Genomic DNA, 14,353 nt, shown 5'->3' on the forward strand with positions numbered 1-14,353 from the left:
TTTATACTTTATGTTTCAGTCTGTCAGATGATGAAGTTACGGATGAAGCACTGGCTTGAATTTGATTTGGGAACATAGTAGAGTTTGGGCTACAACATTTACATTCACTGCTAATTTGTTCATTATATGTAGGTATACAGTCTGTCAGATAAGGTTGGTTGCCATAAGTAGCGATTATTATATATTGAATTACAACCCTTAGCGGTTGTAATATTGTAATATTATAAACGTAAGCTGTAAATTGGCTGTAAATACTACACTATTGTGGTTACTTAAAAGATGGTAATTCTCTGATAGTCCATTTAAATTCCGTATTTATATTGCTGAAATTACTGAAAGAATCCGGATTGCTACTCAACCGGTTACTATTCCGAAAAAATTCCTGAATATTTACGGAACCCAAACAAAATCACGGAATTATAACGGAAATATTCTGGAGTGTCATTTTTTATAGGGTAATACTCCTACATATTTTTGTGCTACTGCATGATATTCACCAGCTGATTTCAAATACCATTCAAATGATTTCGTTTCATTTTTATCTGTTCCTATTCCGCTTGCATAACAAAGTCTTAAATTACATTGTTTGCTAGGACATCCCGCAAATGCTGATTCAGGTACCATTCAAATGCTTTTGTTTCGCTTTATCTGTTCCTATATCATATTGGTAACAACCTCCCAAATTAGTGTGTACTTCGACACATCTTGATTTCATATACCACTTTATTTGATCTTTATTTTCTTTATTTATTCCAATACCATTTCCATAACAATAACCTAAATAATATTTCAACATTTCCACCTTCAACTGATTTCAGCAGGTATCATTTAAATGCTTTTATTTTATTTTTATCTGTTCCTATACTATTTTCATAACAATATCCTAAGTTACATTGTCCTTCAATATTTCCACCTTCAAATAATTATATTATTATTTCTTAATAAAATAAATGAATAATTGTCACCTTTAATTAAACATAATTTGTTAAAATCTTTATTAAAAGAAGAATCATTTTCAATTTCATTATTAATAGATAAAAAATATAAATTTATTGCTTTTTCTTTATCTATATCACAATCAATACCAAAAAAATCCTATAAAACTTGTGAACCAAAATTCATTATCTTGAGAACTTTTTCAGGATTTTTGTTGTTACTTTCAAGAATATATTTTATCCATTTATTTGAAATTTTTTCAAAATTATTAAAAATCTTGTTTCAATAATTTTATAATAAAAATTTTTTAAAAAATTTTCACCATCTCTAAAATTATTAATATTCTTCATCGCAATATTTATTTTTTTTTAAAAAAAAAAATACGGAAGCAAGCTTGTGCAAGTCGGATCTAAACTTAATTAAATAAAATTGCTTGCTTCGTATTTGGTTGATACGTATTACGAAAAATATCCGCCATTGTGAAATTCTGAATTTGAATCATCAAAAGGAAAGATCACATGATTGTTTCTGGGACATCACCAACATATCTTGTTCTTGGTATTCCGCCAATTCGGCATTACAGCGGTGTAATTGATTACACCCAAATGGCAAATGTCGAAATTAGTTACACCAACGTAAGGCGCCGTAATTGTGACTTGCTTTTTTTATAATCATGTACAGAAATTGTAACAAAAATTTTTTTTCTTTAAAATTACATTTTTTAAAAAAAATTTTATCAGATGATTTTTTATAAATGATAATGATATAAATATACATAAACTACGCAGTTAATCTTTAAGCATAATAATTTCAACCAACAAAAAATTATTTGAACAATTCGACAATTTACAATTCGGCATTACCGGCATCACGCACAGCATTACGGCAGCGTATCAAACATTACAATAAAGTAATTATTACGTCACCGTATTAATTCGGCATCATATATATAAAAAATTTTAGTTAATTTAATCTTCAATAATCATCCAATAAATATAATCTAATTTATCCTTTGCTTCTCTGATTCCATTATCTAATGCTTTTTTATACCAATAAATTGCTTTATCTTTATCTTTATCAGTTCCAATACCGTAATTATAGCAATCTCCTATATAATTTTGCGCTATTTCAAATTCATTTTCAGCAGACTTCAAATACCATTCAAATGCTTTATTGTCATCTTTAGCCGTTCCTATACCATTTGCATAGCAAAAACCTAAATTACATTGTCCATTAGCGCATCCTGCAATAGCAGATTTTGTATACCATTCAAATGCTTTTTTGTTATCTTTAGCCGTTCCTATACCATTTGCATAGCAAAAACCTATCCTGCTATAGCAGATTTTGTATACCATTCAAATGCTTTTTTTTCATTTCTATCTGTTCCTTTACCATACTTATAAAAATTTCCCATATTATTTTGTGCAGTTGAGTCATTTTCTATTGCAAGTTTTAAAATTCTTTTAAATTCTCTTTCATTTTTGTTCAGAATGATTTTAAAATATTTATTTTCAGACTTTAAAAACCATTTAAGTGCCTTTTTTTTATCCTTTCTTACTCCTTTTCCATCCATATAACAAATTGCTAAATTATATTGTGCTTCTAAATCACCCTTTTTAGCTAACTTTAGGCTCATTGCTAATTTATTTTGTTTATAATTGATATCTAAAATAATATCTTTATAATAAAATAATGATAATAAATATTTTCCAATAATTATATTTTTATTTCTTAATGAAATAAATGAATAATCGAAATCTTCAATCAAACATAATTTATTAAAATCTTCATTATAAGAAGAATCATTTTCAATTTCATTATTAATAGATAAAAAATATAAAGTTAATGCTTTTTCTTTATCTATATCACAACCAATACCAAGTTGATAAAAAAATCCTATAAAACTTGTGAACCAAAATTTACTTTCTTTATGATTTTTTATTATCTTAAGAACTTTTTCAGAATTTTTATTGTTACTTTCAAGAATATATTTTATCCATTTATTTGAACTGTTTTCAAAATTATTTAAATCATTTGTTTCAATAATTTTATAATAAAAGCATATTAAAAAATTTTTTAAAAAATTCTCATCATTAAATTTAATATTCTTCATTTTTAATGTTTTTATTTATTATTTTTTTTTAAAGAAATATGGAAGAAAAAGAAAGCTCGTTGCATACCATTATTTTATTTAAATTAGTTTAGTGATCAACATAATGCACTTGTATTTGGATATTTCAAAAATATTTATCTAATAAGGAAAGATCACATGATTGTTTCTGTGACATCACACTTTGGTAGCTAGTCCTAATTTAAAAAAAATAAATAAATTTTTTACACTCAATAAGATAACAACTATTTAATAGATGATTAATCATTCTATTGGCAACATTTCTTAGATGCGAACGATATAATCTTTCAAGTCCGAAAACTATGGTGCTAAGGTGTTTACACGTGACGTCTTGGGAAATCGTTGTTAACACATAAAAGTCTGAGTCCATTTAGTGCTAGTAGTTGTAGCGTAATTTTACTACTAAGATAGTTCAGTTCGAAGGGTGGGGTCCTACATAACTGCTTTGACTACCTTGTGGGATGAGATACGTAGTTCCAATTACCTGAATAGCTTCTGTAGTTACCTAGTATGCGCATGTTGTTAATGTAATAGATAACGTTCACTCCTCTTCTAGAAATAAAATAAAATCTGACTCCATTTAATAAATAATAGCCCTGTCTAACTTTAAAAGGGATAATGTATATTGTCTAATTTATCCTTTACTTCTTTGATTCCATTATCTAATGCTTTTTCATACCAATAAATTGCTTTATCTTTATCTTTATTGGTTCCAAAACCATAATTATAACAATCTCCTACATAATTTTGTGCTACTGCAAATTCACTTTCAGCTGATTTTAAATACCATTCAAATGATTTTGTTATATTTTTATCTGTTCCTACTTCATTTGCATAACAAAACCCCAAGTTATATTGTCCATTAGGATATCCTGCAGTTGCTGATTTAAGGATCCATTCAAATGCTTTTATTTCGTTTTTATCTGTTCCTTTACCATGTCGATAATAAATTCCCAAATTATTTTGTGCCATTTCATTTTCAGCTTCAGCTGATTTCAAATACCATTCAAATGCTTTATTGTCATCTTTAGCCGTTCCTATACCATTTTCATAGCAAACACCTAAATTATATTGTCCATTAGCGCATCCTGCAATAGCAGATTTTGTATACCATTCAAATGCTTTTTTTTCATTTCTATCTGTTCCTTTACCATATTTATAAAAATTTCCCATATTATTTTGTGCAGTTGAGTTATTTTCTATTGCAAGTTTTAAAATTCTTTTAAATTCTCTTTCATTTTTGTTCAGAATGATTTTAAAATATTTATTTTCAGACTTTAAAAACCATTTAAGTGCTTTTTTTTTATCCTTTCTTACTCCTTTTCCATCCATATAACAAATTGCTAAATTATATTGTGCTTCTAAATCACCCTTTTTAGCTAACTTTAAGCTAATTGCTAATTTGTTTTGTTTATAATTGATATCTAAAATAATATCTTTATAATAAAATAATGATAATAAATATTTTCCAATAATTATATTTTTATTTCTTAATGAAACAAATGAATAATCGAAATCTTTAGTCAAACATAATTTATTAAAATCTTCATTATAAGAAGAATCATTTTCAATTTCATTATTAATAGATAAAAAATATAAATTCAATGCTTTTTCTTTATCTATATCACAACCAATACCAAGTTGATAAAAAAATCCTATAAAACTTGTGAACCAAAATTTACTTTCTTTATGATTTTCCATTATCTTAAGAACTTTTTCAGAATTTTTGTTGTTACTTTCAAGAATATATTTTATCCATTCATTTGAACTTTTTTCAAAATTATTAAAATCATTTGTTTCAATAATTTTATAATATAAGTTTTTTAAAAAAATTTTTAAAAAATACTCGTCATCTCTAAAATTATTAATATTCTTCATTTTATTGTTTTTTTTTTGAAAAGAAATATGTAAAAAAAAGAAAACTCGTTGCATACTGTATAATTCATTATTTTATTTAAATTAGTTTAGCGATCAACATGGCTACGCTCGTATTTGGATATTACGTATAACGTATTACGAAAAGTATTTATTTACGAGAGCCAAAAGAAAAGATCACATGATTGTTTCTGTGACATCAACGGCATTATGACTGGTGCAAAAATATCATTCTTAATAGATATGCAGGAGAATCTTGATATGCATAATATATTTTACAGTAAAGTCTATCAAGAATAATACCTCATGTCTATCAAGAATGATACTTTTGCGACTTTGGTTACTATCGATGCTAATTTACGTAACACATTTTAAAAATAAATATATATATAAAATAACAACTATTTTAATAGACGATTAATCATTCCATTGGCAACCTTTCTCTTAAACGCGAACGATATAATCTTTTCAAGTCCGAAAACTACTTTAAGAGATGGTGCTTACACGTGTCATCTTGGGAATCGTTGTTAATTTTAACATATTATAAAAGTCTGACTCCATTTAATAAAATTTTTTAAATAATAGCCCTGTTCTAACTTTGTTTAAATATATTGATAATAATGATAATTTACAGTAAAGAAACAAGTTATATTTATGAAGAATTTATGAAAATATATCTAGTAATTTATCCTTTGCTTCTTTGATTCCATTATCTAATGCTTTTTTATACCAATAAATTGCTTTATCTTTATCTTTATTGGTTCCAATACCATAATCATAACAATCTCCTATATAATTTTGTGCTACTGCAAATTCACTTTCAGCTGATTTTAAATACCATTCAAATGATTTCGTTATATTTTTATCTGTTCCTACTCCATTTGCATAACAAAACCCTAAGTTACATTGTCCGTTAGGACATCCTGCAATAGCAGATTTTGTATACCATTCAAATGCTTTTTTGTTATCTTTAGCCGTTCCTATACCATTTTCATAGAAAAAACCTAAATTACATTGTCCATTAGCGCATCCTGCAATAGAAGATTTTGTATACCATTCAAATGCTTTTTTGTTATCTTTAGCCGTTCCAATACCATTTGCATAGCAAAAACCTAAATTACATTGTCCATTAGCGCATCCTGCAATAGAAGATTTTGTATACCATTCAAATGCTTTTTTGTTATCTTTAGCCGTTCCTATACCATTTGCATAGCAAAAACCTAAATTACATTGTCCATTAGCGCATCCTGCAATAGCAGATTTTGTATACCATTCAAATGTTTTTTTGTTATCTTTAGCCGTTCCAATACCATTTTCATAGCAAAAACCTAAATTACATTGTCCATTAGCGCATCCTGCAATAGCAGATTTTGTATACCATTCAAATGCTTTTTTTTCATTTTTATCTGTTCCTTTACCATACTTATAAAAGGTTCCCATATTATTTTGTGCAGTTGAATCATTTTCTATTGCAAGTTTTAAAGTTCTTTTAAATTCTCTTTCATTTTTGTTCAGAATGATTTTAAAATATTTATTTTCAGACTTTAAAAACCATTTAAGTGCCTTTTTTTTATCTTTTCTTATTCCTTTTCCATCCATATAACAAATTGCTAAATTATATTGTGCTTCTAAATCACCCTTTTTAGCTAACTTTAGGCTCATTGCTAATTTGTTTTGTTTATAATTGATATCTAAAATAATATCTTTATAATAAAATAATGATAATAAATATTTTCCAATAATTATATTTTTATTTCTTAATGAAACAAATGAATAATCGAAATCATTAATTATACATAATTTGTCAAAATCTTCATTAAAAGAAGAATCATTTTCAATTTCATTATTAATAGATAAAAAATATAAATTCATTGCCTTTTCTTTATCTATATCACAACCAATACCAAGTTGATAAAAAAATCCTATAAAACTTGTGAACCAAAACTTACTTTCTTTATGATTTTCCATTATCTTGAGAACTTTTTCAGGATTTTTGTTGTTACTTTCAAGAATATATTTTATCCATTCATTTGAACTTATTTCAAAATTATTAAAATCATTTGTTATAATAATTTTATAATAAAAATCCTTTAAAAAATTTTTTAAAAAATTCTCATCATCTTTATTCATCATTTTAATGTTTTTTTTTTTATTTTTTTTTATTTTTTTTTTAAAAAAAAGAAATATGGAAAAAAAGAAAACTCGTCGTATACTGTATAATTCATTATTTTATTTAAATTAGTTTAGCGATCAACATGGCTACGCTCGTATTTGGATATTACGTATAACGTATTACGAAAAATATTTATAACTTTGGTAGGCATTTATAGTTAGTTAACTCATCCAAATGCTGGTCACTATCGATGCTAACTAATTTACGTAACACGTCTAAAAAATAAATATATATATAATTTTTTTACATTCAATAAGATAACACTCTTTAATAATTCTATTGGCAACGTTTCTCTTAGAAGCAAACGACATAATCTTTCAAGTCTGAAAAGATGAAGCTTATACGACGTCTTGGGACATTGTTGTTAATTTCTTAAATAATAATCTTTTCTAATTTTAAAAAGAAATAGCTTAAACTTATTTATTGTAATTTAAAAGAAAAAACTTAAAATATATGTAAAGAATTTACAAAATTACAAAATTACATCAAGTAATTTAGTGAATACCTAATAAAATATCATTAATATATTCTTTGCTTCTTTGATTTCATTATCTAATGCTTCATTATACCAATAAATTGCTTTGTCATTATAAGTTCCATTACTTTAATAATAACAATCCTCCTATATAATCTTGTGACAGATGATTTCAAATACCATTCAAATGGTTTTTTTTTCATTTTATACTGTTCCTTTACCATGCTGATAACAATCCCATAAATTATTTTGTGCCATTATATTTTAATTCTCAATTGATTTCAAATATCATTCAAATGCTTTTTTTCTCTGTTCCCTTACCATATTTACAATAAATGCCCAAATTGTTTTGTTATATCTCCATTTTCTGCTGATTTCAAATACCATTCAAATGCTTTTGTTTCATTTTTATCTGTTCCAATACCATTTGCGTAACAATATCCTAAATTACATTGTGCATAACTGCATCCTGCAATGGCTGATTTTAAATACCATTCAAATGCTTTTGTTTCATTTTTATCTATTCCTTTACCATGCTGGTAACAATCCCCTAAATTATTTTGGGCCATTATGTTTCCATTTTCTACTGATTTTAAATACCATTCAAATGCCTTTGTTTCATTTTTTTCTGTTCCTATACCATTTGCATAACAAAATCCTAAATTGCGTTGTCCTTCAGGACATTCTGCATTAGCTGATTCAAAGTACCATTCAAACGCTTTTATTTCATCTTTATCTGTTCCTTTACCATACTGATAACAATCTCCTAAATTATTTTGTGCCGTCTCATTTCCATTCTCAGCTGATTCTGAATACCATTCAAATGCTTTTATTTCATCTTGATCTGTTCCTATACCATTTTCATAACAATATCCTAAATTACATTGTCCTTCAATACTTCCACCCTCGGCTGATTCTAAGTACCATTCAAATGCCTTTGTTTCATCTTTATCTATTCCAATACCATTTTCATAACAATATCCTAAATAACATTGTCCTTCAACATTTCCACCATCAGCTGATTTCAAGTACCATTCAAATGCTTCTATTTCATTTTTCTCTGTTCCTATACCATTTTCATAACAATATCCTAAATTACATTGTCCTTCAACATTTCCACCATCAGCTGATTTCAAGTACCATTCATATGCTTTTTTTTCATTTTTATATACTCCTTTACCATTCTCATAACAATATCCAATATAATTTTGTGCTAACGGGTTATTTGCTATTGCAAGCTTTAAATCCCTTTCAAACTCTTCCTTTTCATGTTTATTTAGTATGTCTAGATATTTACTTTGTTCAGATTTTAAAAGCCAATCGAAGGCTCTTTTTTCATTCTTTTGTATTCCCAATCCATCCATATAACAAATCGCTAAATTATATTGTGCATCCGAATTACCTTCTTTAGCTAGTTTTAAAAGCTTTATTGATTCATTTTGATTACTATTTTCTGTACGATGATTATAATTAAAGCCTTCTATATCTAAAATAATATCTTTATAATAGAATAATGATAATAAATATTTCCCAATGATTATATTCTTATTTTTTAACGAGTTAAATGAATTAATATTTACTTCAATTAAATGTAATTTATTAAATTCTTCATTTAAATTATTTTTTTCAATTTCGATATTAATAGTCAATAGATATAATTCTAGCGCTTTTTTTTTATCTAAATAATTTCCAATACCAAATTGATAAAAAATTCCTATAATACTTGTAAACCAAAATTTACTTTTTTTATGATTTTCCATTAATTCAAGAATTTTTTTTGAATCTTTATTATTTATTTCAAGATAATTTATTATCCATTCACTGAAAATATCTTCAAAATTATTAAAATCTTTCATTTCAATAATTTTACGATAAAAATCTTTTATAATATTTTTTAAAAAATCTTTATCATCTTTGGATAAATTAGTATTCATGTTGGTATTATTATCTAACAAATTTGACGACATTAGTATTTTAAAAAAAAAAAAAAAAATTTTTTTTTTTTTTTATTGATTTAAAGTTCTTAAAACGAATTACAGTACATAAAGAAAGTTCTAAACTTTTGAAACTTTGAGGATTGGTTAGTACAACATTTGTGCCACCTCCTTATTTTTAAAACCTCAGCATGCTGTATTGCTGTAATATCCTTTTAAAACTGATCTGCATTCACGAGCTTTTAATTCAATTTTTCCTAACAGGATTTCCGAAAAGTAATTTTGGCTTGCGTTTGGGTAAAAAAATTTTACTATTGTAAAATTCCGGCTGACATTAATTAAAATGCGTAGATCTAAAAATATATCTGAAAGAATGCATCGACTATCTTTTTCTATATTAATTCTTATGTACCTGCTGTGATCAAAATAAATACATCATCGCTTCCATTTATTGAGAAGTTGTTTGGAAATTTGAATGATGAATTCACGTGAAAATGTACAAAATAAAGACATGAACAATGATAATGTTTTCCTATAAATATACATTAAATATGATATATATCTTGGCATCCAATTATTTAACCAAACAAGTTATACTCAATTAAAAGCTCTATTTGAGTAGAATCTAATATTAGCTAAGTTATTAATTTTTTTTTTTGTAAATTGTCAGGTGAAATTATACCAAAATAAAGATGATTCTAATGACATTAAAATAAAAATTATTATTGATAAGGAGTTAAAAAGGTCCCATACTCTCAGCACCTTTCAGATTTTTGAATAATAAAATTTGTCTAACTATAAAATAAATAATGATAAAATTTTGTTGTTACTTAAAATTCTTTAAATTATGATATAAAATAAATAAACAAATAAAGTCATACCAAATTTTGCTAAACTTTTACAATTTTTTTTTTGAAACTTTACTATCCGCATGATGATCATTGAAATTGGAGGTTGTGAAACAAATATCACGTTTTTCAAAGTTAGAAAGTATTGATACAATAAAAACAATAAAACGTAAATTCTTAATTCTGAAGAGAGATTGTCCGTAAATTGTTCGTTATTTGCCTTAATTCTTACAAATGAAATTTTGTGTGCAACCAAGTAACTTTTCGACGACTTGAACGTAACTTACGTTGGGTCATCTTGTCTCATTCGTAAAATAAGCCTCTCTTCTACAATTAACGGTGATTTGTTAACTAAAAGAAGAAAGGAATATTACAAAACGATTTTAAGTAATAACATACTAGAAACAGTATATACGTTCATAACTAATTAAAAACGTGAGAAGAAAAGTAAAGGTAATAAAAATGTGCCATGTCATTATTTCGCATATATCAACAAATGGATTAATTAAAATTACCTATTATAATCAAATTAATGGGCCATATGAAAGAACCATTATTTCATATGATACCTTTACACAATTGGGTATTTGATGAATTACACGATTTTTGCGAATAACTTGCTTCGCAGTGCGATTTTACATTGCTTCTTCTGATTTGGATAAAGAGATTTTTCCTATAAACTAAATGAAAATAAGTAAAGGTAATAAATATTAACCAATGGCTTATATACCTGTGAAATTCTTACGTTTTATCATAAGAATACGCAATATTACAGTATATTTCAATTTAACTCCTATCCACTTCACTTACAAGATAATTCCAAGGTCCTTTGATAATTATAGGTTATTGCTCATTTTTAAACGCTTTATGTTTTTTAAATGTTTTACGCGCTTATTCAGTTTTTTATATGAGGTGAAGCAATTATATGTAGTCGGATTCTTAAATTTATATTAATATTTAATGAATTGGATGGGAAGATAACTTATACATACCGAAATAAATGTGCCGTTTTACTGGTACTTAGTCCAAATTTATCAATTAATATCTAATTTTATCTTATTCATTATGAATAAATAAATTTTTAAATTTAAAAAAGATGTGACTAACTTCTTTCCTGATTTTTTTTTCATTCAAAGCATTCAAGTCTAAAAATTAAATTTATTCGGTGCTTGATTTCGTTCCGGGCATTTATTAAGGTAAGACCTGATATCCATTCAAAATAGTATTTGATGATCGTACAGTATATTCTTTTGTATACCCTAGCGATCAAGCTTATGACCGGATTATTGATGATGATGAAATAGTAGTGATGCTAAAAAAGATTATCATTCGTAGAATGAACGAACATTGTAATAAAGGATGAGAATAATGAGAATACAAGAGGAGTAGGAGTAATTTCAGTAACGATACATTAACAGAAACATCAAATATGAATATTAGTAATCTATATCATAAAGCTTCTTGTATAATATTGTATAAAATTTTTTATAATATAGTGATATACAGTCTACTCGTTTTATAGCGAAGTTGGTGGTTTGGTCGGTCAGGCCTTCGTTATAAGAAAATTCGTTAACATGATATGAAAATCTGGAAATTTGGTACAGTATATTGTGGTAAATTGTACAATATTTATATTACATCTACCTATTTATTAATTAACGTTACTGTGTTAAATTTTGGATCCCCTTCACCATAATAAAAGCTATTCGCAGTACCCTTCCTAATCTTTTCCCTATTGAGCTCACGAATTTCACATCTCACTGTTTCAAACGTATAATTCAAAGAATCCTCCTTCTCTTTATTCAAATCCCAATTTCTTCAAGGATGATGACCCTGCAAAAAAAGTCGATCCGTTTTTATATTCCATCTTTTTTCCGTAATTTCCGGAATTAATAACCTTATATTATGAAATTTATCGAATTATTTACATTTTCCGTGAATAGATCCGGGAAAGGCTCATTTTTACGGAGTTTTTACAGAAATAACGGATAAAATTTTTTATAGGGTGAGTTGGACAATGGACTAGAATTTCCGGATGAAGGGCTTACATGTGATCGGTTCAATTCATTCTGTTGATCCAAATTCCTGTTGTCTTTGGGTGGACAATTGCGTAACGTTAGACAATTTCATTTCGGAGTGCTTTGATATAGGTGATATAGGTATTGAATTCAGATTTCATTCTCGAAATCTGAAATTATTAATGTAGGCTCCACCGATAGCATTAAGTTTTGTGGTTATGTTATTAATTATTGTTAAAATTTTCTGCGTCTCCAGAGTAACCAGCATTACGTTAATTAATTTTTTTGATTTCTGCAATAAGCTGAGTTCCGCAGGAGTTCATTGGCGATTTTATTATGTCCAAAAAAGCTTGTTGGAAAATTTTTTCTGATAGCATAAATCAAGAAATATGCACCAAAAAGAATTAAAAATAGAAATCGATGTGTAAGGCGTTGTTTGCAACATGAGTGCAGACATAATTTCAGTGTGAAAAAAATACCAGTTAGATTAAAAATCAAGTCAGTTTTGCGTTGTTTTTTATTTAACTTTATGAATCAAATTATTGATTTTTTTTATAGTGAGGAGTTTGCTTGTCAAGACAGTTCTGTGATTCTTTATATATACGCTTCCATGCCAAGGAATTTGTATTTACTCATCGTATATATATCGAATGTAGATCTGGAAAAATGATATCATGTCCATATCCCTTATTTCTGAAAAAAGAAATGTTAAGATCTAGACTTGGTGCCTGTACCTAAAGACGAAAAAAGTTAGCGCATTCCCGTAGCCCCATATCCTCACACGGTAACTGTTCAAACAATGAATAATATTTATCGTAAATGCTTTGGCTTCACAAGAGAAAAGTTTTATTGGTAAATATTTTATTAAAATAATCGTTTGACAGCTTTTCTATCCTTAAGTACAGGATGTATGTTTAAGCAAACCTACATGAATAAACTACATTATAAAGTCATTCCCATTCCTATTCACTTATTTCATTTGTGTCTGAAGAAAGAGAACTAGAATATCTCAGTAAATCGTTTATGTGAGTATAGTGTATCGATAAAGACGGTAGATTTTTTTTTCTGGCTCTTTTGTATATACACGAAAGGTCTTTCCTTCGTTTGTGGCGCAGTTCAGAGTAGGAAAACTTCGATGATAAAAAAATTTCAGATTCTACTAGGACCCTGAATACGATTATATCACGCTATTTATTTTATATCACCTTCGTTTGTACGGATTGAATTTTTAGTACTATTTAACATAAGTGTAACATTGTACGGATTCAAGGTTTTTGTACTGATTAACTTAGTAGTATCTAAACTTGGGTGCCGAAACTTTTCGGCTATATGCCGAAATCCCAAATTGTTGCCGAAATCCCAAATCGTTGCTGAAATCCCAAATTACTATTGGTCAAATTGTCATATGATGTTACACAAATCCAAAAAAAGGAAATTTTGTTCCCACACCATTCTTTATTAACTAAAAGACAAGAATATAAAGACTTCTTATCATGTTCAAATATATTAAATATCAAAATTGAAAATGGTCACACAAATTTCCAAAAAAGGAATTTTCTTTGCAGATCATTTCAGTCTGACCGAAAATAATTTGGGATTTCGGCAACAATTTGGGATTTCGGCAACGATTTGGGATTTCGGCAATAATTTGGGATTTCGACAATAGTTTGGGATTTGGGATTTCGTTCGGCATATGTCAAATCCCAAATATATTTCGGCATATGTAGGTTTCGGCACCCAAGTATAGTAGTATCACAATGACTTCTTCATAGTGTATTCAGGGGCTCTATTCTACTCGTCGGATTCATAAGAATAATTTTCGCAAAATTAGCGCAAAATTGGCCTTCTGGAAATAAAATCATCAGGAGACACAAATTTTATACCCATATATGTGTATACCCCTATTTCTACTCCCACGATTTGCAAAAAAATTCTTAGGAGAATAAAGTGGCGTGTAGTTACA

At 27.1% G+C, this 14,353-nt stretch overlaps 5 protein-coding genes across 5 annotated transcripts; all 5 read right to left on the minus strand.

Moving 5' to 3' along the window:
• Position 1: 1 nt before the first annotated feature.
• On the minus strand, positions 2 to 624 carry OCT59_020852 (uncharacterized protein; the record flags this gene model as incomplete). The annotated part of the gene is made up of 2 exons (XM_066149438.1): positions 2 to 259; positions 469 to 624. 2 exons carry the CDS (start codon positions 622 to 624, stop codon positions 2 to 4), a joined length of 414 nt encoding a protein of 137 aa, XP_065990343.1.
• A 1,280-nt stretch (positions 625 to 1,904) lies between these two features.
• Positions 1,905 to 3,049, minus strand: OCT59_020853 (uncharacterized protein; the record flags this gene model as incomplete). The annotated part of the gene is made up of 2 exons (XM_066149439.1): positions 1,905 to 2,268; positions 2,334 to 3,049. The coding sequence occupies 2 exons, from the start codon at positions 3,047 to 3,049 to the stop codon at positions 1,905 to 1,907; spliced, it is 1,080 nt and encodes a 359-aa protein (XP_065990344.1).
• A 624-nt stretch (positions 3,050 to 3,673) lies between these two features.
• OCT59_020854 (uncharacterized protein) lies at positions 3,674 to 4,945 on the minus strand (the record flags this gene model as incomplete). The annotated part of the gene is made up of 1 exon (XM_066149441.1): positions 3,674 to 4,945. The coding sequence occupies one exon, from the start codon at positions 4,943 to 4,945 to the stop codon at positions 3,674 to 3,676; it is 1,272 nt and encodes a 423-aa protein (XP_065990345.1).
• A 660-nt stretch (positions 4,946 to 5,605) lies between these two features.
• On the minus strand, positions 5,606 to 7,075 carry OCT59_020855 (uncharacterized protein; the record flags this gene model as incomplete). Its single annotated transcript, XM_066149442.1, has 1 exon — positions 5,606 to 7,075. The coding sequence occupies one exon, from the start codon at positions 7,073 to 7,075 to the stop codon at positions 5,606 to 5,608; it is 1,470 nt and encodes a 489-aa protein (XP_065990346.1).
• An 841-nt stretch (positions 7,076 to 7,916) lies between these two features.
• Positions 7,917 to 9,558, minus strand: OCT59_020856 (uncharacterized protein; the record flags this gene model as incomplete). Its single annotated transcript, XM_066149443.1, has 1 exon — positions 7,917 to 9,558. Exon 1 carries the CDS (start codon positions 9,555 to 9,557, stop codon positions 7,917 to 7,919), a length of 1,641 nt encoding a protein of 546 aa, XP_065990347.1. The 5' UTR covers position 9,558.
• Positions 9,559 to 14,353: the final 4,795 nt, after the last annotated feature.

This window comes from Rhizophagus irregularis, chromosome 3 (genome assembly GCF_026210795.1).
Source record: "Rhizophagus irregularis chromosome 3, complete sequence".
Classification (NCBI taxonomy): Eukaryota; Fungi; Glomeromycota; class Glomeromycetes; order Glomerales; family Glomeraceae; genus Rhizophagus; species Rhizophagus irregularis.